The 24975-nt window shown below is 34.3% G+C and overlaps 1 protein-coding gene across 50 annotated transcripts in view; it reads left to right on the forward strand.

Annotated features, from left to right (window-relative positions):
* The window catches only part of LOC121876609 (Down syndrome cell adhesion molecule-like protein Dscam2), a 254991-nt gene that overhangs the window by 199721 nt on the left and 30295 nt on the right, over nucleotides 1–24975 (forward strand). For 49 of the 50 annotated variants that reach the window (XM_042381873.1, XM_042381849.1, XM_042381861.1 and 46 more), the window contains exons 28-32: nucleotides 267–443; nucleotides 2737–2903; nucleotides 9234–9419; nucleotides 14079–14246; nucleotides 17578–17724. In XM_042381873.1, coding sequence (XP_042237807.1) covers nucleotides 267–443; nucleotides 2737–2903; nucleotides 9234–9419; nucleotides 14079–14246; nucleotides 17578–17724 — 845 coding nt within the window. The remainder of the gene's footprint in view (nucleotides 1–266; nucleotides 444–2736; nucleotides 2904–9233; nucleotides 9420–14078; nucleotides 14247–17577; nucleotides 17725–24975) is intronic. The other variant, XM_042381880.1, reaches the window with a different exon arrangement.

The following is a 24975-nucleotide window of genomic DNA, read 5'->3' on the forward strand; positions in this document are numbered from 1 at the left end:
CTAAAAGGTTAGGGAGATATAGTCATCCTTCTATCTCTCTTTCTGATGTCATGTACAGTATAATCATTTTTGAAACTGGATGCTGTGTATTACTGTACAGTACTGTACTGTACTGCCCTGTACTCTTCTGTACTGTACTGTACTGTACTGTATGTTGGAAACATTGCCTTTGTATCTAATTTTGTACCACCAACATCAATGTATGACTTAGTAAATAAAGATCTGTTTGCTGATATACACATATTTAATTGACTTTCATCTGTTAGGATTGGAACCGGTGAATCATCAGAGATTCTCAACACTCGCACAAAGGGCAAGAAACCTGAGGTTCCCGAGGTGCATCGCTTTGTTGAGGTTACCTCCTCCTCCATCTCCCTTCACCTTAACGCTTGGCTCGATGGTGGCTGCCCCATGAACTACTTTGTTGTGGAATACAAGGCCAGGTGAGTTTATTTTTTACTTGTGCCGATGAGTTTAGGATGGTCGGTGCCACTTGTATCCATAAATGTAGTTATCAAACTAACAATAAATGTGTTGCAAAATTCAGAGTTGAAAAATCTACCTTGTTATTACTTAGTACAGTACATAAAATCACCAAGATAACTGTTAGTCCCAAAGGCATCCGAACTAGAGAGGTTCTTCTGTATATATTTGGTTGTGTACAGTAATTTTGTCAATTGTGAAACAATTTATTCAATAAACTGTTATTAATAAAATTTTGTAGTCTAAAATTTTAAAAAGTAATAATTGATGCATCATAATGAAATACTCTTAATAATAATGTTTTTGATCAAGATAGGTGTAAATGACTCCAGAAAGATGAATGCTAAGCCTCAGTCAATGAGAAAAAATTAACCCCTCAGCTTTGGGTCACATCATACGACGTTTTGATCAGTCGCGGGTCTACGCTTGTATTTGAATAAAAAGGGCAGGCCTGCTTAGATTATGTTGCCAATAGGTATAGCCAGTTTGTAAAGCTAGAATTTTTTTTTTTTTTTTATGTTCTTGAAAATACCACCCATAGCCTGAAGCCCAAGGGGTTAAATGTGGAAAGTCTAGGAAGCTAGCATGAAGGACCTCCTATTACAATACAGTATATCTGAGTATTTTTTATTTATTATTATTATTTTTTGTATATGATTAAGTATTACAGTATTATTATTTCTAAATCAGATTACATATAAGCTTTCAAACCACAGATGAATCAAGGAGTCACATCAGGAGTTGATAACCAGTGTTGTGGTACAGTGAAGTCAGTAACTAATAGGTGTGTGGAATAATGCTAGGAGGAACAATAGCTACAGTATATCACTATGTCAGGAGGAACAATAGCTACAGTATATCACTATGTCAGGAGGAACAATAGCTACAGTATATCACTATGTCAGGAGGAACAATAGCTACAGTATATCACTATGTCAGGAGGAACAATAGCTACAGTATATCACTATGTCAGGAGGAACAATAGCTACAGTATATCACTATGTCAGGAGGAACAATAGCTACAGTATATCACTATGTCAGGAGGAACAATAGCTACAGTATATCACTATGTCAGGAGGAACAATAGCTACAGTATATCACTATGTCAGGAGGAACAATAGCTACAGTATATCACTATGTCAGGAGGAACAATAGCTACAGTATATCACTATGTCAGGAGGAACAATAGCTACAGTCACTATGTCACAATAGCTACAGTATATCACTATGTCAGGAGGAACAATAGCTACAGTATATCACTATGTCAGGAGGAACAATAGCTACAGTATATCACTATGTCAGGAGGAACAATAGCTACAGTATATCACTATGTCAGGAGGAACAATAGCTACAGTATATCACTATGTCAGGAGGAACAATAGCTACAGTATATCACTATGTCAGGAGGAACAATCACTCAGTATCAGTTGAGGATGAAGTAATCCCCCCTCCCCCAAATAAGCTTATTTGTATTTTCATTCACTGAATTAAACTGAAAATGACATACAGCTCAAGAAATATCAGGAGTTCAGGAGTTAGATAATTCTTCATTTATATTCTTTTCTCATAGATAATTTCTCCAGTTGATGATGACATTAAATATGGAGTAATATTGATAGGTATTGAGATAGTGATTGACAGGTAGGTCATTAGCCCACAGGTAGGGATTAGCCCACCTGGGCACAGGTCACTGACCCACATCGGGGCCTGGGGGCGAAGATGTAATAATAATAATAATAACAACAACAATAATAATAATAATAGTAATTTATCATAAAAAATACAAGGTTAGAAATAAAAATAATAAAATAATAATGATATCAATAATAATAGTAATAATAATAATAATAATAATAATAATAATAATAATAATAATAATAATAATAATAATAATAATAAATAACTAAAGAAACACAAAAATGAAAAAAAAAGATCGAGTGAGAAACAAAATACTGTATATACAGTATGTTGTGTTGTCAATATTAAAAGAAACAATTGAGACCCTGCAACTGTGTGTAAATGAGGCAGAAAGTCAGATCAGCAACCTGGGACTTGGTCACAATTTTTGTGATGCCATATGGCAGCAGGGTCTACCATTAGACAACACATTATGCTTCCAATATCTTCCCAGGTGGTAGTACCTCCCTGTTTGATAGCTGCCTACTATCTACTACCTGTACTGTAGATAGTTTGGAAATAAGTCCTTGTATGCTTAGTTAAAGATCAGCTGAGTAATGACTACTTTATCCCCAGGCATCAGGCTGAATGGACAATGGCCAGCAACCAGGTGAAGCCCACTGGCAACTACGTGATCATGGAACTAACACCAGCAACTTGGTACAACCTCCGTATCTCTGCCCATAACAACGCTGGCTCCTCAGTGGCTGAATATGACTGTGCAACTCTTACACTTACTGGTGGTAAGTGTTTTACTTACTTGTTCAAAGGTTTATCAAGCAAGCTTTAGATACTGTATATTTATTTACATCACTTTGATATTCTAGTCATGCTCAGCTTATGTTGATTATTATACATCATAGTTTATGTAGTACAGTACTGTAGTAGTAAATTCAGAATCATATCCACAACTAAGTGATGAAAAGATAATGAAAGTGCCTTTTGATATAGAATAAATTTCATTGTCATCAAGGTCAGTTTTATATAGAAACAAAATTAAGATTTTTAAACATTTACCATTATGCTAAGATAGGCTGGTATAGTGGTGGGGGTTATATTAAGTAGCCCTAGTGAATAGAAATAATAGATTGGAGTAATGTAAGAGAGAGGATGATATACAGCTGGGAATGGCATTATTAGTACAGCTCAGTTTGCCATCATATTGTAAAGAAATTTTGTGGAATTTTTAAGCTTATGGGGAGAACATCAGCTTGTATTTACGAATATCATAATTCTTCATTTTGCAACTATTATATGTTCAACTTTCATGTGTCCTGAGAGTTTTCTTTTTTAATGCTTTAATGTTAATGAGATTCTTTATTTATTCTTACTTTTATGACGTAAGAGATGCATGTAAGACATTAGACAGCATTTAGAAGTTTCATTGATAATACTGAAGTTGGACAGATCTTATAGCCCCTCTCATCATCAACAGTGAGTGAGTATCCCCCAGATTAATGTGCTTGGAGTGCCTAGTTCTCTTGTCATTGTGTAGAATGCTCAGGTCCTGAAACTGTCATATCAGTCAATCTTCCATGTACACCTGGGAGATCATTACTAAAGGTAATTATTAACTTTGCCCTTCATTGTGTTGAGGACATTTATGAGGCTTTGATATAATAATTATGAAAGTCTCTGTTAGTTATTTTTATAATCTTAGTTTAATTGTAAAGCATAATTTCATTATAAGGTAATGATCTCTCTGGTGTCAGCTATTGTGCGTAATCATCTTTCTACAAACGTGGATGACTCCCATGTGTCATGTACCTTTAACAAGTGGGAGAGTTGAAGTAGATCACGTATGCAGATCACTTATGCTTGTCTTTATACATAGACACTACACTACACTACACTACAGTACATAAAGCATTTAGCTGTGAAAATTTCTGTCTGTCAGAAATTGCCCATTTGCAAAATCATGAAAATAAACTGATAATGAACTTATCATTATCAGTGTATGAATTACCATTGACAATAATTGGACAGTATTAAACTTGATTTACATGAATCCTGAAAATTATGAGATTATTCATGATGCAGTCATGCATTTGACTTTGACTTATATCTTCTATACCATTTAGTTAGTAATGGAGCAAGATTTACACAAATAGATGAATAAAAAACAAAAACAAACAGAGAGACAATTCTAAGGAACTGAGATGTTAAACTCTAAGGGTTTTAGCTGCTATTAGTCTAGAATCCACAGTACTAAAATTTTTGACAGTTCATCAGTACTTTAGATTAATATTGAGATCACAGTCCCCGGACAACACAAAACATAATCACCCTCACCATACAACTTCATGCTCATTTAATTATTAAACATACCCATGAATGCTCTTGAGTTCATCTACCTTTAACCAAAGTGAGAAAGGGTTTGTAAAAATATATATGAAGAAAAGAATGATAATCAAGTTCAATGTAGGAGATCACAACAACACTGCAGGTTTACTGTTTTATGTTGTATAAATCTGTATTAGATTAGTAAGTGGGGTACCACAGAAAGTTCATACATACATAAATTGCAGATAAAAGTATTTTAGTTTCATTTCCACTGAGAAGATAAAAAGCCTTCTCCACAGTATTAGGTTTTGATTATACACTACCTATAATAGTTTTATATAAAGTTAACCATTAGTACTGACAAGGTAAATGCTGTACATGTTGTAACAAGATAAGAGAGATTCTAGTACACTGCTAAGTAAAAACTCTCCCAATACTGTAGATAAAGTTCTCCAAGATAATTAGATATGGCTATAGCTCTCCAGAGGAGGGAAAATACTGATTATATCAAACTCATCCACAATATTATTAAGTTATAGCAGCTATCATCAAGACCTGTTTCATTTGAGTTACTGAGTTCTTCATCTCAGCTAACATGACACACATCATTTTAGGTTCTCCCACTCTGTGCTGTGAGGATAATACTGTATACTTAAGCTAGAAGACCAAAGTGCAATTCACTTGATTACATTTTTATGAAAAAATAGAAGCATTAGTTACTAATTACTATATGGAAGGGTAAGAATAATGCAGTTTACACAGCAGTCACATTGTGCAGAGAGTAGGTGCTCCATGGCAGTACAGTATTGTGAAGGCTTATTTTTCTTTGACCCATGGTAACTGAGTATAGAAAGCTAAAGATACTTAAACTGACACAAAATGATGCATTTGCTCATGTCAAAAAAAAAGAAAATATATATAAAAAAAAACTAATGAAAGTGCTCCTATTTTTATTGAACCTGTTGGTTGATCTTGGTTAAGTCACAGCTGAAAGACTTGCAATGCATCTTTTTTTTGTCAGTGACGATATACAGCTCTACAGTACATGATTGGGAGCATGATGCAGTACTATTATTAACACAAGTTTGCCTTCAATACCTTGCATTTTCCAAACTGGAAAGGAGATGAATCACTTTATACTGCTGGTAAAGCTACTAAATTTCTGTACCTCAAAAACTGATAATCTAGTAACTATTAATTTTTCCCTTCACCCAAGATGATGGTTATATCTCAGTGTCTCATTAGTTTTATTTGTGCCTTATTTTATTTTATTTTATTTATACAGTATTTTTTCAGTCTTTTAACTATTGTTCTTTTGGCATTTGTTTTTCTTTTGTTTTACGTGTTACACGATTGTTGAAGTTTGTGTGTTAATTGGCTGTGTTGCCTGCAGTATTGTGCTGGTATTCTTGGTGAATTCACCTCCTCTCAGTGCTTGTATGTGTCAACTAACAAGTAACGGTGTGCCATTTTCAGTTCAGGGAAAAGCAGGTCAGTTATTTATACTTAGCAATAATCTGAAGGGCAATCTTGTTCATTTCAAAATGCTAGCTCATTATCCAGGTGGTTTTCCTCTTCTCAGTAATTCTTCTCCAGGGGACAAAATAACCATTATTGTATAACATTTTGCCACGTGCAAATCTAATGTTAGCAGTGTATGATATTCCTTCCTCATTACATAGCAAATTTTGCTATAAACTGGTTTAATATATTTTGTCCCTTGCTCTTAATATATTGGGGGATATTTTTAGCAGGTTTGCAAGATTTAGGGAATAACTGTTAGAAGAATTATCACCTGGAGAGGGAAGGTTCAGTCTCGGGTATATTAGTGTAATAATCCCAAATAGTGAAATGATTTTATAGATACATCTGTTTAACCTGGACTGTTGGCAGCATGTTGACCAGTGAGCATTAGTACCTGTAAGGCGACCAAGCATCTTAACATCTCAAAAGCTCAGCCAGGCTGCTAATAATTTCATCCACATTTACAAATTGTTCTCAAACCTGGCTCTACACAGAGTTTTTGTTCACATAGTATTTTTATGATTTTTGTTGCATTTATTAAGAATTTTTAACATAAATGTACTTGAACAGCCAGGTTAGGGCACAAACAATAATGAATGTGGGCATCTTAACAGTTGTCATCAGCACAAGTAGTCACATGCATTCTATATACAGAAAGGTCTTCTATACCATCACTTAGTCTGTCATCCCTTGGAATGGGTTTGTTGCTCATATATGTATATATTTTTTTTAGTTTCTGACTGACAGAATTTCACATATTTGATAAAGCTGACATGTATTACTACCTTTTAAATTAATCTTAAAATTAAAAAAATATATACATATGGACATCCCATTGTCAAAAATTATTTGTATTTAGTAATGAAAGTGGAAATAAAAAATTTCAGGTATGCATAAAAGCAATCTATTAAAAAAAAGTACATTGACATCCAGAATGATGTACAAAGTGTTTCTTCTGATGTAGCTTGAAATTATTTTTGAAGAGTCTGTAATTTGAAATGAGCAGAGATATTCTTATGATCTTATTTAATGGGTGTCAAAACCATTAGCAGTGCTAACATTTCAAAAACTCATATGGAGGAGGGAACTTTTGAATGGAATTACTATGTAGAGTAATTTTGGTTATAAGTACAGTAGTATAAGATAATTACAGGTTGTACCTCTCTAGTCCGGCAACTTCGGGACCTGACCGGTGCCGGACCATGGAAATTCAACATTTTCCTGGATAGATAGTGACTTGTGCTTACGCTTGGAAGCACTAGCGCCACTTTCACTGCTTCATGGTCTCTTTGAAGACATATTGAAGGGTTAAATGTTGTACAGTAGGTTCTCAAATTTTGCGAGTTTTTAATTCAACGTTTTTTTATTTGGACACACAAAAAAAAAACACTGCACAATTTAAAATTTTGACGGCGGAAACTCGAATTTCGACGGGTTTGAGCGGCCCGCCAACGTTCAGACGTACACAAATTGTGCAAACAGCGTCATTTCTCTTTATGTACAAAAGATTCATTATTGTTTATTACTGAATGTTTTTTGATTGAATTAATGTTTATGTGTGCAAAATGAACAATACAATTCATTAATAATACGTAGAATATTAAAACACACGAGGAAACGAGACGGCATTGTTTTCGTTAATGTTTACAGAACCAGTGACTGATTGGTTCTACATATATAACTGAAGAAAATAAGACTCTGGTTGTAGTTGTAGTAAAATTAATATTGTTGTTTTAAGTAATGTTATTTAATGTTAATAAATGAAACCATGGAAGTAGCTAACCATTGATGGTAAAGAAAAAAAGTGAGATCGCGTATGTAAGTGAGCACATGTGAAAACATATCGTCATTACTCTACATAAGAATATGAAAGCAACACTTATTTACTGTTCATATATATTTTAATTAATGTTTCTGAATTTAAAACAAAAATTCTACCCACCAGTGGTGGTAATGTTGAAAACATAAAGACAGCCAATGTTGTTGTGTGTGTTTTTACTCGGATGACGAAGTTGCCAAGTCATCAGGTTCAACTCTAGCTGAAGCTGTAGAACATAAGAACTTTTTCTGTGTTGCTTTTAGTTTTATTTAACTTTATCTGTGTTATTTTCGTTGGTTTATTAGGATGTTGCTTTATTACAGGTAGTAATTTGCCAAAAAAGTAGGGTAAATTAGGGAAAATTTAGCCAAACATAGAAAGTACCAGACTCAAATTAATTTTCTCCATGGGCAAACTAAAATCGTTCCAGACCACGGGAGTTTCCGGACCACAGAATGCCGGACTAGAGAGGTACAACCTGTATTTGGTTTATATTGTCTAATCCTCTGTATTTTTGGAATGCTTGATGAGTTTATATTCATAAATTTTTTTTAAAGCCTATGGTTTCATTGAATTTGTTCACAATTTGTCTTGATTTTCCACAATTTACTTTATAATACTGATATAAAAACGAACTTTTTATATAGGAATAGAGACCTTTGTGTTGATAGATGCAAATGAGAACTTGTAGAGCCTTGGTAGCTTGTTCCTTGGCTGTTGGTGCCGCCAGGCTGCTGAGCGTGCGGTGTTGCAGGTACTATTGCCCCGGCTCGTGAAGTGCCTGCCTTCGGAGGCATCCCGTTCTACCTCAACTTAAACCTCATCGTTCCTGTGGTCTCTGCTGTAGTCGTCATCGTTTTGGCCATCGTTATCATCTGCTATCTAAGAGGTCGCAATGCCCCCATCAAAGGTATGACTGGTTATGGAGGTGCTGATCTGGTAATTCAGGATTGTTCTTCTTGTCTTTTGGACTGCATTCCTCTAATAAATATAATACAAAAGACATATATTTGACTAGAGGTATTGAATTTTACCTTCTCTTTTAAATACAACCAATATTTGCTTCTTGAGAAATAAAGGCGAGAGAATATGATCCATGAATACTACCTCAAGTAACCAGATAGGCACCTTCACTTGCATGTTGTGATCTGACCCTGTCTCCCTCTGGCTCTCTCTCCGGCTCTCTGCTTCACTGTTCTTTCACCAAACAGGTTTTCAGCATCATTACAGGTAAGATTCTTTTTAAGCACAGATCCAGTTTTGGACATAGGGACTGTTCATTTGCAGTCTCTAATATTTTTTTTATAAATCATCGCAAGATAGTTTCTGAGGTGATGTAGATGCGCATGGATAACCCTGCTGATCAAGTACTGGTGCTGCACCTACGAAGACCTCAAGTGAAAGTGAGAGGGCTGACAAAGCCATTATGTCATTGTGTTGTTTGCAGCCACGTTGCCGCCGACCGTCATGGACAGCCACGTAACCTGGCTTCCTGATTGGTGGCCGAAGTGGCTGGATCTCAATGTCCTGGTCCCCGTTATTGCCACCATCGTCGTCATCATTGTGGGCATTGTTGTCATCTGCGTGGCAGTTACTCGTCGCAAGAACGGCATTGAGAACTTGAGACTGCGAGGTGAGGCGAAGGCCATCCCGCAACCTATAACCAAGATCCTCTCCTTCTCCAAAACAATCATGGACTTACCTTTGCTATACTGTGTATGGCTGACAAAAACATATACCAATATAATTCAATTCTTAATATTGCGGTGGAATGCTTCATCCATAACCAATTCCTAATTTATTCATTGTTATGTCAGCATTACTTATTATTGTACAGTATATGCCATTTTCATAAAAAGACATAATGCACATACACCCACACATACCTCCCCCCCCCCCTCCTTTATAGCTTTCTAACATGGTATTTTATTTTTGCTATACTAGTATATTTGCAATAACTTTGTGAAGAGTTACATACCTGAAGTGGTAGTTTTTTAATCTCATGCATAAGGGAACTGGATATGACATTGAAAGATCAACATGTCTTGTAATTTATATGAAGCTGTCTACTAGAGATAAGTTTATATGATCTCTTTTTACATGACATCTATTTCTTTACATTAATCTTTGGCATGTTGATTGTAATCAGCAGTCAACTGTATCAAGGGTCAATGTTGGAGATCAGTACTGTACTGTACATCCAAGTCCAAAGATGCCTGAGTTTTTTCATAATTTGGTTCTTTCTGGTTTGAGATTTATTTATGTAGAGTAGTTATACCACCAGTCCTTTTTTTTGTAGATATAGGTGAAGAATTTCTTATATTTATACACACAAGTTTTAAACTTAATCATTAACCTCAATTATTAAATAAAAAAAATTATAAGAATGACTTTAACTAATGCAGTATAAAGGCTCTCTTTATTATTCTCTATTTCTTTAATTTGGAAAAGGATTGATGTCCATCAATGATATATAATTTAATACAGCATTAAGTACAGTAAAACCTCACTGATTTAAAGAGAAGGGGGAAGAGAGGATCTGAAAGAAGCAGAAAATTTGAATTGATTGAATGAAATTTACTGACAGCTTTTGTCTGTTGCACTAATAGAGACAGGCTGGACTGGAAAGGGTTACCCATACTGTACTCTGTGTATACAGGTGGAAGTGGCACACCCGGGTCATACCATGTTTGATGTTTCACATCATTTGACTGTATCATGACACTTTTTTGGAATTTACAACCACATCATGCTTTGTTCAGAATACAGTATCCTAAATTCTAATTAATGAGGTTTCACTGTATTATATATGTGATGTATCATACATTCAGACACTGTGATAGTGAAGAATTACAGCACAGGAATTTTACATATTCAAACTCCAGAAAGGAAAAATAGTATCAAACCATTTTTGTTTTTCTCAGTGTACACTGAATACTGTACCACTTAACATCATTCATAACAGATTCACATTTGTGGAATCCGTCATAAAAGAAAAAAATGTTTGATGCGACATTTAATATATATATATATATATATATATATATATATATATATATATATATATATATATATATATATATATATATATATATATATATATATATATATATATATATATATATATATATATATATATATATATATATATATATATATATATATATATATATATATATATATATATATATATATATATATATATATATATATATATATAGGAGTTACCTTTTGCAAAATTCATAAGCATTTCAACCAGTAAAGGAAAGAGTAAATAAGTGACCAGTTGTTACACTAGATTAACATTTAATTTGGAATGGTAAGTGATATGCCATTTATTTATGCTTCCCTAAACTTGTAAGGGAGCTCGTAGTCACCAACGTGTCCATCCGTCTCTTCCTCTAATCCATCTTTCATGTGCATTCCATAACATCTTAATCAGTAGCGGAATATCAGCAAAATTTAACATATAATTTGTATCTCAATAAGAGTGGTCACAGACTAGTATGAAAATCTGCATATGAATAAAGTGGTCTGGTCTCCCTGGGAATGCAAAGTGGGGCTGATGGACATTCTGGCAAAGCAGTGATGAATTGTAAACTTGAATTTTTTGTGTAGAAATGTTTTGATGCAGACAGGCCCATTTAATGTAAAAAAAAAAAAATCTTCTTCATTGTCACATTGATATGAATCTTTTCGTGACAAATCAAGCAGTAATGAGGGTTTACTGTACCGTACTTTGATAGATCTTCAGTTTGTGGTGATTATCTGTTAAATGAATGGCCCAAAAATGCAGCACCTAAATGGTTGAGAGAGTTTTATAACTGAGTTAATTTCTGACTAACATAAATTTTTTAGCAATAAATTAGTCACAGTAAACAGAATAAATAAGGTGTTGTATTGAAATTTATGTATTTTATATCTGAAATAAAATTAATGGAAGTAAAAGCAAGGCATGTAATAAATCATGAATTTGTCAATACTGTAGTACATTAATTCATGATAACAGTGTACTGTATATATTGGTATATTTATGGTATATATTTTACAGGCCCCAGGTTAGGGATTCTGCTGCCATATACAGTACTTAAAATACTGTACAGTATTGAAATGTTTACTCTTCGTCATCACTCAACATTAAGATAAAACATAGGAATGACTGCCCTTATATTTAACTCCTTCTCATTAGAGTTCCTCATATACAAGAATGACCAGGAATTAACCCTTTAACTAAGATTCACCCACTTGTGGATTTCTTGTCAACTGGTTGCTGAATTGAGATGCCACTTCTGCAAATTCCCTCCATATTTCAGTGTTTAATATTATGAAATCTTTTCAGATAAAAATCCATAATACTGTACAGTATTAAATTTTGAAAAAAATGCACTACGTGGCTTTGTGACTCACTTAACAATCAACTGCTAATCAACTTGTATGAATTTCATTGATTGTTAAGGAAGCCAAAAGATAATAGTGCTCTAGGTTAAGAACTCAGGTAGACATAAGCTGTGTCAGGAATTGGTTGATACAGTTTATAGTGTACATTTAGGGAAAGCACTGTGTAGCATTTCTTTATTAGTTAAAATAGAGTTTTAAGTATTAGGCTGATAAGCAGTAAATCCAATAAAACTTGATTTAGATAAATTTTCCTTGTAAGTAGACACATCAAAATTGAATTTATATTTTAGATCAGTAACGTGTATAGAGGCTGTTCCAAAAGTAAGTTTATCTTCCTCCTCCTGACCCTCCTCTTCTGCCAGTTGCAGGAATGATTTACTGGTCACCAAGAGTCCAAGTTATAATATTTTGAATGTCATGTGATGAGAAGGCGAGGAGGAGGAAGGTAAATTGACATTATGAACATCCTGTAAATGAACTGAATTTCATAGTGTTAGTTGTGGTCATAACTTTATAGTGTTAGTTGTGGTCATAACTTTATAGTGTTAGTTGTGGTCATAACTTTATAGTGTTAGTTGTGGTCATAACTTTATAGTGTTAGTTGTGGTCATAACTTTATAGTGTTAGTTGTGGTTATAATTCTATAGTGTTAGTTGTGGTCTTAACTTTATAGTGTTAGTTGTGGTCATAACTTTATAGTGTTAGTTGTGGTCATAACTTTATAGCGTTAGTTGTGGTCATAACTTTTAAGGAGAGAATGAATAATGGTGAAAAAAATGAGATTCTACATTGGTGTTGATTCTGGCCAACCAGTGCCTTAGCAGGAAAAAGATTATAAAGATGAAAAAACAGTATAAAAGATTAGACCTAAGAGGAATTTATGATTCTGTTGTGTAAAGATGAAAATACATTTTGGTACCATATTAGGCACAAGAGTATTTAACATACAGTAGTTGTGTTGTTCAAAGAGACAAAACAAAGGAATTCCTTTGCTTCAGCTGATGCTTCAAGCTCTTCTGTCTAGTGCTAAGTAAATTCAGGGGTGGATCCAGGAATATCAAAAGGGGGGTCAAAGAAGTTGTGGGTGGGGAACATGGCAGCGAACGAGCCCACCCACCTGGGAGGGTTTGGGGGCATTATAAGCCTCTCCCCCCATCCCCCCCCCCCCAATTTTTTTTTATCTGGCCAATATCAGGGGCATTTTGAGGCCATTTTGAAGCCATGTGCTCTTGATATTAGGAGATAACCTGAGGTCAATAGTAATTACACAAATGACTGAGTACAATACTGCATTAAAGAAAAAAAATGGAATTTTCTGATAAAGGGGGGCTCCTGTCCCCCAAGACCCCCCCAGGATCTGCCCCTGAGTAATGCTTCATTGTTGCTTTACATCTTTAAAGTATATACATATGTAATCTTCAGGCCAAGTAAATAGTGCTTATGATTCTTTTTCTTAATAATTTTCATACAACTTGTACAGTAAAATGATACATATTTTGAATTGCTACTGTAAGCATAATTGGAGTTAATTTGTTACAGATAGGTACAGTATGTGCACCTGGTAAGAATTATTGTATACAGTAGCTTCAATAATAACCTTAGTATAAAGCATATATGGATTTAAGATTTAATCACATTTTTTTTTTAATAACAAATAATTTCTTGCTGAAACTTCTGATTTTTTTTTTACATAATTTACCAGTTGTTTAAACAGAAAAATGAAGTCTTTACTGCGGTTAACATTTGAAGTTTTTTCATACAGTAGTTCTGTATAGATATTGTACAGTATTTGAAATTACAGTGTTCAGTTTTATGTGGTATAATTTCTAACTGAATAAGGTGATTATTGTATTAAAAATTGGTAACTAATAATTGTATAATTTTGGTGTAACAGAGGAAGTGTACCAGCAGTACCAGTACAACGCCAGCATGCCACCACCTTCCACCATGGACAAACGTCACCCAGGTTTCCGCGAGGAGCTCGGCTACATTCCACCACCCAACCGTAAACTCCCACCTGTTCCAGGCTCACAGTATAATACTTGCGACCGTATTAAGCGAGGTATGACACGTCTCTTCTTCATTTTTTAATGTTGTTTAGTAATGAGAGATAATTTCTTCCTTTCAGAATGTAATACAGTGTATTTTATTAATGCTGAAAGGAGATGCCTGATAAGTGAACTGATAATTCTCTAACGGCTGATCCTTTGAGATGTTATATAATGAGTACAGTACAGTAGGTTCATATCAAACATTATGATATAAGTTATGACTGATGCCTCATATGTTGTGTGAGCATTTGATTGTAATTGCTACCACCAGACACTACATTACCTTAGGTGAAGCAGACATCTGCTTGCCACACTGTTTATGCAAATTTTGAAGTCATACTGTAAGTAGTATTGATAAAGGACACTCGTTCTTTATTTTTTATTCCCCCTTGTATTTTGACTGTGCATCAGAAGCCCAACTTTCTCAGCTTTGTAGATGAAGCAAGTCAACTTTTTATTATACCCAAAGAAGCACAGAAACCATAGTTTTGAATGTAGATTAAATTTCTCCACTGCGGTTCATTAGTGTACCCAATCATAGATGTTTTCTCTACCTCCCCTCCTCCCCAACACATTGTATTTGTAGATGATTAGCCACACTGCAGGGAATGATGAGAGACCTCAAGTAGGTACGGCACAAAACATGTCATTACAAGGCAAGTGGTCAAAGTACACTCTGTTCTAAGAACAATGTTCATATTGAATTATTGAGAGTGCATGATGTCCTAGGTATGCTTTCCGTCTTTTATTTTTTATTCAAGTTGACTTTGAAGATATACCTGATCAAAGTAAACTTTTGCAAAGTTTACTTTAATTAAAGTATTTTATATTTAAGTTCACTTGACAAACACATGTATTAAGTAAAATGTGTTAATTGAAGCTACATTTGAATGTTTCAAGTTTATCTCTATCAAGTATGTTTGTTGGGAGCACACAATCATGTCCTGCTGGTTTAAACATACAGTACTTTTATTTTCTTATATGTTTAGGTTTTTGGAACACTACCATATTTGCTACTTATATGGAGTTTCAAACAAATTCATAAAGTTTGCTGCTTGTATCAGATATACATTTTATTTTTTAAGGTCCTATAAGTATGATTTAATGCTGATTTGCTTTTTTGAATATGTAAAATGGTATGTATTTTATGAGCTTCGGTCCTGGCAAAGCTATATCTTTCTTCTTCTTTACTCTATTTACACTTGCTTGCAATATTTCCTGATATTTTATTTCTTTGTGCTCTTTAGATTGGTAAAATATCACCTTAATGAGGATATTATGGCCATGCAAAATGAAACTAAGGCATAAGCTCAAGTACAGTACAGTACTGGTAGTACAGGTACGAGGAAAAAATATGTACAATATGAGTTTCCTATATGAAGGCCATTTCCCACAATATACAGTACAGAGTCACAGCTCTTAGGAGGAGACTGGTGAGTGTGGCTCGGGATGCTGATCTCACATACTCATTTGCAGAATAACAGCTTGCTAGTACAGCTCCTCCCTGACTTAGGACCTGCTCGACTTGCGACCACCCAGACATACGACCGCCTCAGTCGTACCAAATTGTTTTCAAATTACGTATTTTTGAGTCCCAACGTCAGTGATTGCGCTGCGTACTGACAAAATTTTTGTTTGTAATTCACTTTAAAATGGCTGGCAAGCTTAAAAGTGAGAGTTTTGTGGTGCTGAGAAGGAAAAGAGACTCCCATTTTAGATTTTCTATGTATTATTTAAGCATTTCGACTTACGACTATTTCGACTTACGACCTGGATTTGGGTCCCTAACCCCGTCGTAAGTCGGGGAAGAGCTGTAATGTCTGGTCAAGGGATTGAACCTATATCTCATGTATGTATATAGTTATTTATTTAAATGCTGAGTATATTTGATGATATCTGCATTTATTTTAATGTTTATTATTGCTTGTCTTTTGTTTACAGTCATGGTGTAGACATGGTCAGTCTTATTGTTTGTACTGTATTACTGTAGTGGTTCACTACCAAGATATTTTTATAAATTTGGTGATAACTGGGGGGACGTGCTGGCATTGCCATTTAGATTATAAAAAATATGAACTGTATTATTATTATTAAAAAAAATTGGTAGAGCAAAAATTACATATGTAGCATAACATAAATATCCTATAGTTAATTGTTTTATTTATCTTTAGCTAAAAAACAAAAACACAGTGATATTGATACTATACTTACAGTCCTAATGCAATGTGGGATAAAATAATGTAAATAATGAATAATTATTTTTCTAGATTTGGGAAACCTTTTGCTAAACCCATTAATTTGCAAAATATTTTTGGTATATGTATATTTCATCCGAAACCTTACAAAGGAAACTTTTGGTTATAGAATTTGAAAATGTTTTATTTGGTAAATACATCGACCATTATTACAATCACTAGCTTCATGGGGTAGAGTAACTGATATTGCAGTTTGTGATGGAACTCTCCTAATATACTGTAGTGGATAATAAATATTACCTAGCAGTGTTTGCAAGTCATACTTCATTGCATAAGACAGTTTGCTACTAATTTTTTCCTATCTTTTGTCCCTTACAACTGCTCACTGTCCTCTTTCTCCCTTTTAAACAAAACAAATGTATTTCATAAGCATAGATACAAGTTTTGACTAAATTCTGGACACAAAATTAAGTCTTGGTTGTTTTATGAATATTGCTGATGTCTCATATGCTTCATGTGATTGCTTCCCTTCCTTAAAATTTAAACAGTTGTTTGAAAACAAGAATTAATTATTTATTGTTATTAAATTTACTAATTTTTACTTGAAACATTTTATTATTGATAGTTATATAGCCACAGAGTGTATGATGATTTTGTAAGGCACAACTTTATAAGTTCTAATCCTATCTGTGTGTCTTAGCATATTGTGTTTCTTAGATCAAAGAAAAAAACATTTACAGAGCAACCAAAAACTCTACCTTTTGGCTGCTTTGGGGCTTATGTTTTACCTCCTGGTTCTTCCTCCCTGTCTTTCTCAGCTGGGACCGGCCGGCTCTTGTTTTTCTATACTGGCTTAGCCACACCTGTCACTGCCATCAAGCTTTTGTGTTTATTTATCAAGCAAACTTAGCACATCTTGATGATTTTGTACTATAATAATTCTACCTTTGTAGAATTGCATGATTACTTTTGTTTTATGAATTTTTGTGTCTGTAAAAAGGTATAATATATAAAAAAGAAAGAAAGAATGATACATACTGAACACAAAGATTCCGTAGTATGGCTGTGACAAACTCAAATACCGCTTGATGTAGTTTGTGTTGCGCTTCTTGTGTGTTGAGTGGGCGGCTGTTGGTTGTCTCTCTAGGTGGGGGGTCGGGTCGCGGCACACATGCCACCTGGGACCCAAGACGCCCAATGTACGAGGAACTCTCCCTCCATCCCCCCCCTGGACGACGTATTCCCCCTGGAGGGCCTCCTCAACCCCGTGGCTCCCAGGACACCCTAAGATCAGGTGAGGTTTGCTAACTATCGCATGGGAACGAGAACGGAGGATGACTTTACTAAAAACAGATTCTATTGCTCTTGCAAACTGTGGTTTTGCTCTTGGTCAGTACCATGGATGATATTCACTGCATAAAAATGAGCCAATGGTTGTTTGTTCCTGCTAAAACTCTTTATTTGTAGAGTGTCATAGATACAAAAATGCTCATCAAATACAGTACAGTATACACTACAATATTGTGCATAAGTAGAATTAATTAATTCATACAGATAAAGGTATTCGTTGGATAAAAAGTTTCCAGTACAGCGTTTTAATCACTTCAAAGTACAGTATGGTAATTTCGTAAAAAGTAAAGAGAGTAATTTAGGTTATTTTACTAAATTATTTTATTAACATTTTAAAGTGTATTTTAGGCTTTAATATTGTATATTGATTTGTTGTTATATAAACAAAAACAGGGGGCAGTGAATTTAGCCAATCAGAGGAGGGTTTGATAAATAAATTATCTCTTAAAACAGTTTTTATGAGGCAATAAAGTGAAAGGCCTCACACACCCTTCTGATACATTATTTGACCATATTTTCACACAACATTTATTAGTCACATATTTATTCAGCATTCATAGGCCAAATTCACCTTATGTGTCCCACTTGTATGTCATCTACACATCCTGAAATTCTTCATAATTCTAACACTAGTTACCAGTTTTCATATTTTGTTTATCTTTTTACACACACACACACACACACACTCACACTCACACTCACTCACTCACTCACATACACAATTTTGCAGGAAAAGCATGAAATTTTGCTTTACAGGTCTTAGCCATTGAAGGTATTATATGTTTTGGTTTTTTTTTTCAGGAAAAACTTGAGTTTGGCTTTTGAGAATATTCAGGAAAGGGCTTTTAAAGTTTGCTTCTGAGGCTTTTCAGCAAAAGCTTTGAATTTTGTTTTAAAGCTTAAACCTTTGAAGATGGGAGAGTCTCTTATTAAATGTGTTGAATTTTGCTTTTTGAGACTTAAAGGTGTTAGTGACAAAATATTTATGAAAGAAATGTAAAATTTGCCTCTCTACCAGTGAAGGATGTACCAATAACTGTGCACATTGTGGTAGTGGCAAACTGGGGTAATAGTGGGAATTGATAGTGTTAGTTACTATGGTGTTGACAGGTTCAGATTTAGTTATAGAGTGAGATGGATCTGGAGAATATTAATGTAAAGTTCCCAGAATGGTGTTGAGTGTGGCACAGTAAGATCATGGATAAAGTTAGCTCTTCACAACTGAGAGGATGTATATCTCTTGTATGACCAAAGGGAAATTGTATAAATGTTCCTTAGTTACTCTAGGTTGTTTAAATAATTTTTAGCTTTATTTGTTGTATAAATAACTTACATTTAGCTCATATAAATGATGAGAGTACAGTATCATGAAAATGATTTGATAACAGATTCAGAAAGCTGAATCTGAAATATAAATGCAGTCAAAATTTAAGTATAGAGTCGAATATAGGTACTGTATACAGGATTCCCATGCAAAAACAGTCAAAAAGGTAATTTCTTCAAAGATTAATTGCTCATTTGGAAATACCAATACCTGTACTGTATAGATTTAGGAGTAAAGTACAAGTACATATTTCTCATTGGTTGACAGTATGTTGGTGCCTTAACTTAGTTATGGGTAGAAATTAATCAGCTACATTATTTACACCTACTATAGTTATCATCCAGCTTCAGGTTATAAATTCAGTTGCAGTAGAATAGGGCTTACAGAAGATTTTTTATGAAAGAAGACTTAATACATGACATTACAATGCTTATTAAAATACTTGTACATGCCAGTTTATGTCATTAGTCATATTAGGTATTAAGTAGAGATATTGACTGTTTAAAGTGGTATCTGGCTTGGTTTTGAAAACATCCAAACCCTCCGTTCTCTGTTCATGTAAGCAGACACCTGTAGCACCTAGACTCTCTCCTCTAATATGCATTTTGGCCTACAGCTTGACTTACCATAATGTGCATGGCATGTACAGTTTAGCTCTTGCTGCTCCACACACAAGTGGTAAGTAAATACTGGCTGTGTTTGCATATAATGTTGAGTAGGATTGAAATTATTATCTAGAAATGTCCTATTTATTTGTTTTGTCTGTAAAATAAATATGTATATATTGTACACTTTACTTAAAATTCTGTATTACAAACACATAATAAAATACTTTAGTGTTACCAGAATATGTCTGTAAGTGACTGTATGCCTGGCTAATCTAAGACTGTATATATATTTAGTGTGTCATTACTAACTAATAGAACATCCTTTAACCCTTTAGCTGGGGTTAACTTCCACCAATACAACACAGTACTTTATTTTACCAATTTGTAGTTACATTTGAAGAAAAAAATCCCAATGCTCCAAGGCCACAATTAAATAATGTTGCAAATAATAAACAAAGTATCTTTTGATTATTCCATGAATGCTGCAAGATTAATTTCAATAGATAGAAAGAAAGAAAGACCTTTACTATCACTTATCAAAGTACTGTACCATATTGTATGAATTGCACATGTACTTCTCAGTAATAAAATTTTTACAGGTCATAATTTGGATTACTGTATCTTGATTGGTTATTATTATTATTTTTTGTGGTGCTTTTCCATGCCAGACTATGTACAGATTGGTTTACTATTCTGCACTTGATGCACGAAAAGGCATAAATGAAACAGTACAGAATACTCTTGTCATATTTTGTGGACCTTGAATGAGTTGTATTTCTTTCCAAAATGTGATTAAGATTTTCACACATCAACATGGAGGTGAAGTCTTCCTATTGTTTTATAGTTCTCTGCTTTTTGTTGCAGCTGTAAATATTTGTTTGCAGTAATGTACAGTTTGTGGTTTTGCATTCATTGTGTACTAAACAGAAAGGTTATTTTAGCAGAATTTGTTCAGTTGTTGTTTTATGAATTTAAGGGTTTAAACTGCCATGGTCTTAAGGCATTGTTCACTAAGACTTAAGTTTCTTCATTAGACAAAGACCTAAAAATCGTGAATGATAATATTTTATTCAGTCTTCATTGTCAGTGGAATGAACTTAAAAATTTAGTAGAATATTGATATGCATAATTCCTTTTTAATACTGTACTGTACGTGTATTTTTAAATAATTTACAGTATTATGCAATACAATATTAATTACAAAGTCCAACAGATATACTGTACCTACATTATACCTGACACTTCTATAAGGATGATGATGATGGTATAAAAGATCTGTGTTATACAGTACTGGGCTATTAGACTGAAGCTTTTAAGAAGGGTGATTTATCAGATTATATTGCATTGCATTATTAAGGTGATGCTTCATTTACAAGATTAAGATGAGATAAGTTTGAGGGAACTTAAAAAATTAGATGAGTTTAATTGAGGGCAGCTTCATTTAGGTCAGCAAAGCACAGTGTAGCTATACCTGGCTTAATCCAATGGAACTCTTGTTAGATTAGTCAAACTTAGTTATTGTTTGGCAGGCTTAGCTTCATTAACTTATACAAGGCAATTATAGATTGTTCCTAGGTAAAATTTTTATTATTATTTGGTGTAAGGGGTAAAGTATGGTTAAGTCACAGTAATATTGTTTGTTGAATAGCAAAATACCATCAGGTAATTATGACTAACCCACGAAGTGTAGAAAATGGCTATAAAATGGGGATGGTGATATTGAAGAATAGGCAGTTCATTTCTGCTTATGCCTTGAAATGATATGCTTACAGTAGATAGAACTAAAAAGTTGCAGCAATTGGAGAGTCTGTAATCAAATTGTTGGGGTAGATCTGTTACAGTACACAGTTTAAACTTTCGTATCCATTCAGTTGTTATCGCAACCACAGGCGTACTCATGTCATCTCCTTTGTGATATTGTGAATTATACTTATTAATGTTGTAGTCAAACAACTCATTCAAAATTCCCATTTTTGTGGCATAGAGTTTATTATATCTGTATGATGTATTTACAGTTGATATCACGGGAAGTGATAAAATTTTTGGTGAATGGAAACATCTTGCATCTCACTTCCATTGATGCAGCTGTATATATGCTCTTTTGACAAAGACATTGCATACCCTTAAGAACAATAAAAAAGAATCACTTGATTAATCTTCTCATGCTTGCATTACTTTTACTTAAAACATAAAGTGAAGGGCCACCTTGATGCATGGGTAACAGTCTATCTCCCCAAATCAAAGAATCTTTTCTCTGGCTTGTGGCAGTTGGAGGGATGTTACTTACTATAGCATGCCTGGAAAGTTGATGATGACAATAACTGCACATCCATACATGCAAATGCAATACTCATCCATAGTCAGCCAGGAAGTATGATTGTTATATATTATGGGAGTAATAATGAGTTGTCTAAATGTGCATTTATGCAAAATTTAAAGAGAGTAAGTTATGACTTTCAAGGTTCAACTGTTTACATCTTTTTGTGGGTCTTGCATATATATAACTGGTAAAATAATGACACATTAGCAGAATAACTGAGGTACATTAATATACTGTATAGATAAGTAAGGTTAAAATAAAAAACTTACACTTATAAATAATTTAGCTTCTATAGCGTTGTTCTAATAACCATTTTTGTGTAAATAATCATATAATTTATACTTTTTGTAGTATATTTATGACATTATCTTCTAAAAGTCTTTACAATTCATAACTATTTCTCATTAGAACATAGCAAATCTTTTTCACTTTGTCTTCATGTTGTAGAATGCGCAGCACTGGTTTAGTGGTTAAGATTAAGCTCTTAAAAAGTTTACACTTTGTATAAATTAACACATTATTTCAACTATAAAATGATCTCTATGTTATTAGTTACCAATGTCCATTCACTAGGATAGACAATTATATTTTTAGGTTACAGTCTTCCAACAGAGGATCTCAAATATTGTTCTTATATGACACTGTTTAGGTGATCAGTTTATACAAAGGATGTGAGTATTGTAGTGTGGGTAAACATGGGTAGTAACATTGACTTGGGGCTCTGGGGCTCCTTAACATAAGAGCTTCAATTCATTATTGCTTGCCCCTCACCTCTTTATGTTACATTTAACCTTCACAAGTTTAACTCTATAACTTCACACCAGTAAAATTTTCTACTTTGTTCTTCTTTTTTTACACAAGTAACCAACTTTTTATGGTAAAGCCATGGATGCTGTACCTGGTTCATGAGATAGTTCTCCATTAAGCTTTGATATATTAAGGTAGATTATTCTCCATAGTTTAGATGATGCCAGTCTTCTTGATGAACAACATTACCAATTATTTTAAGATTCTTCCTTTTTCTTGTTATGGCATCAAACCATATTAATGTAACAAACCTAATCCTTTTATTACAATGGAAGTGAAGCAGAGTGTATCACTGAATTTTTCACTGGTATGGATTATGCAGTATTGATTGAATTATGATTTACTGTGTACATATTTAGCACTTTGCAGGGTCTTCCATGTTTTCTCTGAGATTCATTACAAGTTTACCATGAAATAAGTCTACGTATTTAACTATTTTCCAGTAAAACTATACAACATTATGTGTGTGTGCACGCGAGTGCGTACATGAAGTGTTATTAGTAAAGGTAATTCTTTAATTCTTGTTGGATTTTGTGATTAAATTAGATATTCTTAAAAAATAAAAAATAATAATGAAATACGAATACAATCACATTTTATTACAAATAAATAAAAACAAACAAACAAAAGCTGAATATAAATACTTACTGTACATGATATACATTATATAAAGGAAAGATTATGATGAAGATACAGGTACAGTACTTGTTGTAATGTATTTCATAGATGTTTGATAAATACACAGAATATACATTATTTGCTCCTCACTTAATGAAGATCTTTTACATTTTCTCGTCAGTATTTCACATACGTATATAGCTTTGGTCTGTGCCTGTCTGCTTCTTGCTGTCTCTCTTCTTCATCATATTTACAGGTCTCAGGGCTGCTACTTTTTGCCATATAATTTATGTACCGTAAATCTATGAAGACACTGTTATTATTTTAACTTTTGTGTGTTTTTTGTTCAGGTTTTGTTATCTGTTTGAAGTTTGAGTTTTGTATGAATAAACTAATGATCCCTTTAGATAAAAAATATTACTTTAGGTAGTAAAGGGAGAAGATAATGTAGAGATGTAAAGAAGTGCAAGTTTGGCTGAATAATGATGTGAGATATAAATAGGAAAGGAGTGCATGTAAACTGCAACAAATTAATGATAATATGTCAGCAAATGGAATGATGAGCGATAAATTGAACCTCAGGGAATATATATATAGAGAGAGAGAGAGAGAGAGAGAGAGAGAGAGAGAGAGAGAGAGAGAGAGAGAGAGAGAGAGAGAGAGAGAGAGAGAGAGAGAGAGAGAGAGAGAGAGAGAGAGAGAGAGAGAGAGAGAGGAGAGAGAGAGAGAGAGAGAGAGAGAGAGAGAGAGAGAGAGAGAGAGAGAGAGAGAGAGAGAGAGAGAGAGAGAGAGAGAGAGAGAGAGAGAGAGAGAGGAGAGAGAGAGAGAGAGAGAGAGAGAGAGAGAGAGAGAGAGAGAGAGAGAGAGAGAGAGAGAGAGAGAGAGAGAGAGAGAGAGAGAGAGAGAGAGAGAGAGAGAGAGAGAGAGAGAGAGAGAGAGAGAGAGAGAGAGAGAGAGAGAGAGAGAGAGAGAGAGAGAGAGAGAGAGAGAGAGAGAGAGAGAGAGAGAGAGAGAGAGAGAGAGAGAGAGAGAGAGAGAGAGAGAGAGAGAGAGAGAGAGAGAGAGAGAGAGAGAGAGAGAGAGAGAGAGAGAGAGAGAGAGAGAGAGAGAGAGAGAGAGAGAGAGAGAGAGAGAGAGAGAGAGAGAGAGAGAGAGAGAGAGAGAGAGAGAGAGAGAGAGAGAGAGAGAGAGAGAGAGAGAGAGAGAGAGAGAGAGAGAGAGAGAGAGAGAGAGAGAGAGAGAGAGAGAGAGAGAGAGAGAGAGAGAGAGAGAGAGAGAGAGAGAGAGAGAGAGAGAGAGAGAGAGAGAGAGAGAGAGAGAGAGAGAGAGAGAGAGAGAGAGAGAGAGAGAGAGAGAGAGAGAGAGAGAGAGAGAGAGAGAGAGAGAGAGAGAGAGAGAGAGAGAGAGAGAGAGAGAGAGAGAGAGAGAGAGAGAGAGAGAGAGAGAGAGAGAGAGAGAGAGAGAGAGAGAGAGAGAGAGAGAGAGAGAGAGAGAGAGATATCATAATAGTAGTGTCAA

Source organism: Homarus americanus, unplaced genomic scaffold (assembly GCF_018991925.1).
Source record: "Homarus americanus isolate GMGI-L3 unplaced genomic scaffold, GMGI_Hamer_2.0 scaffold28, whole genome shotgun sequence".
NCBI lineage: Eukaryota > Metazoa > Arthropoda > Malacostraca > Decapoda > Nephropidae > Homarus > Homarus americanus.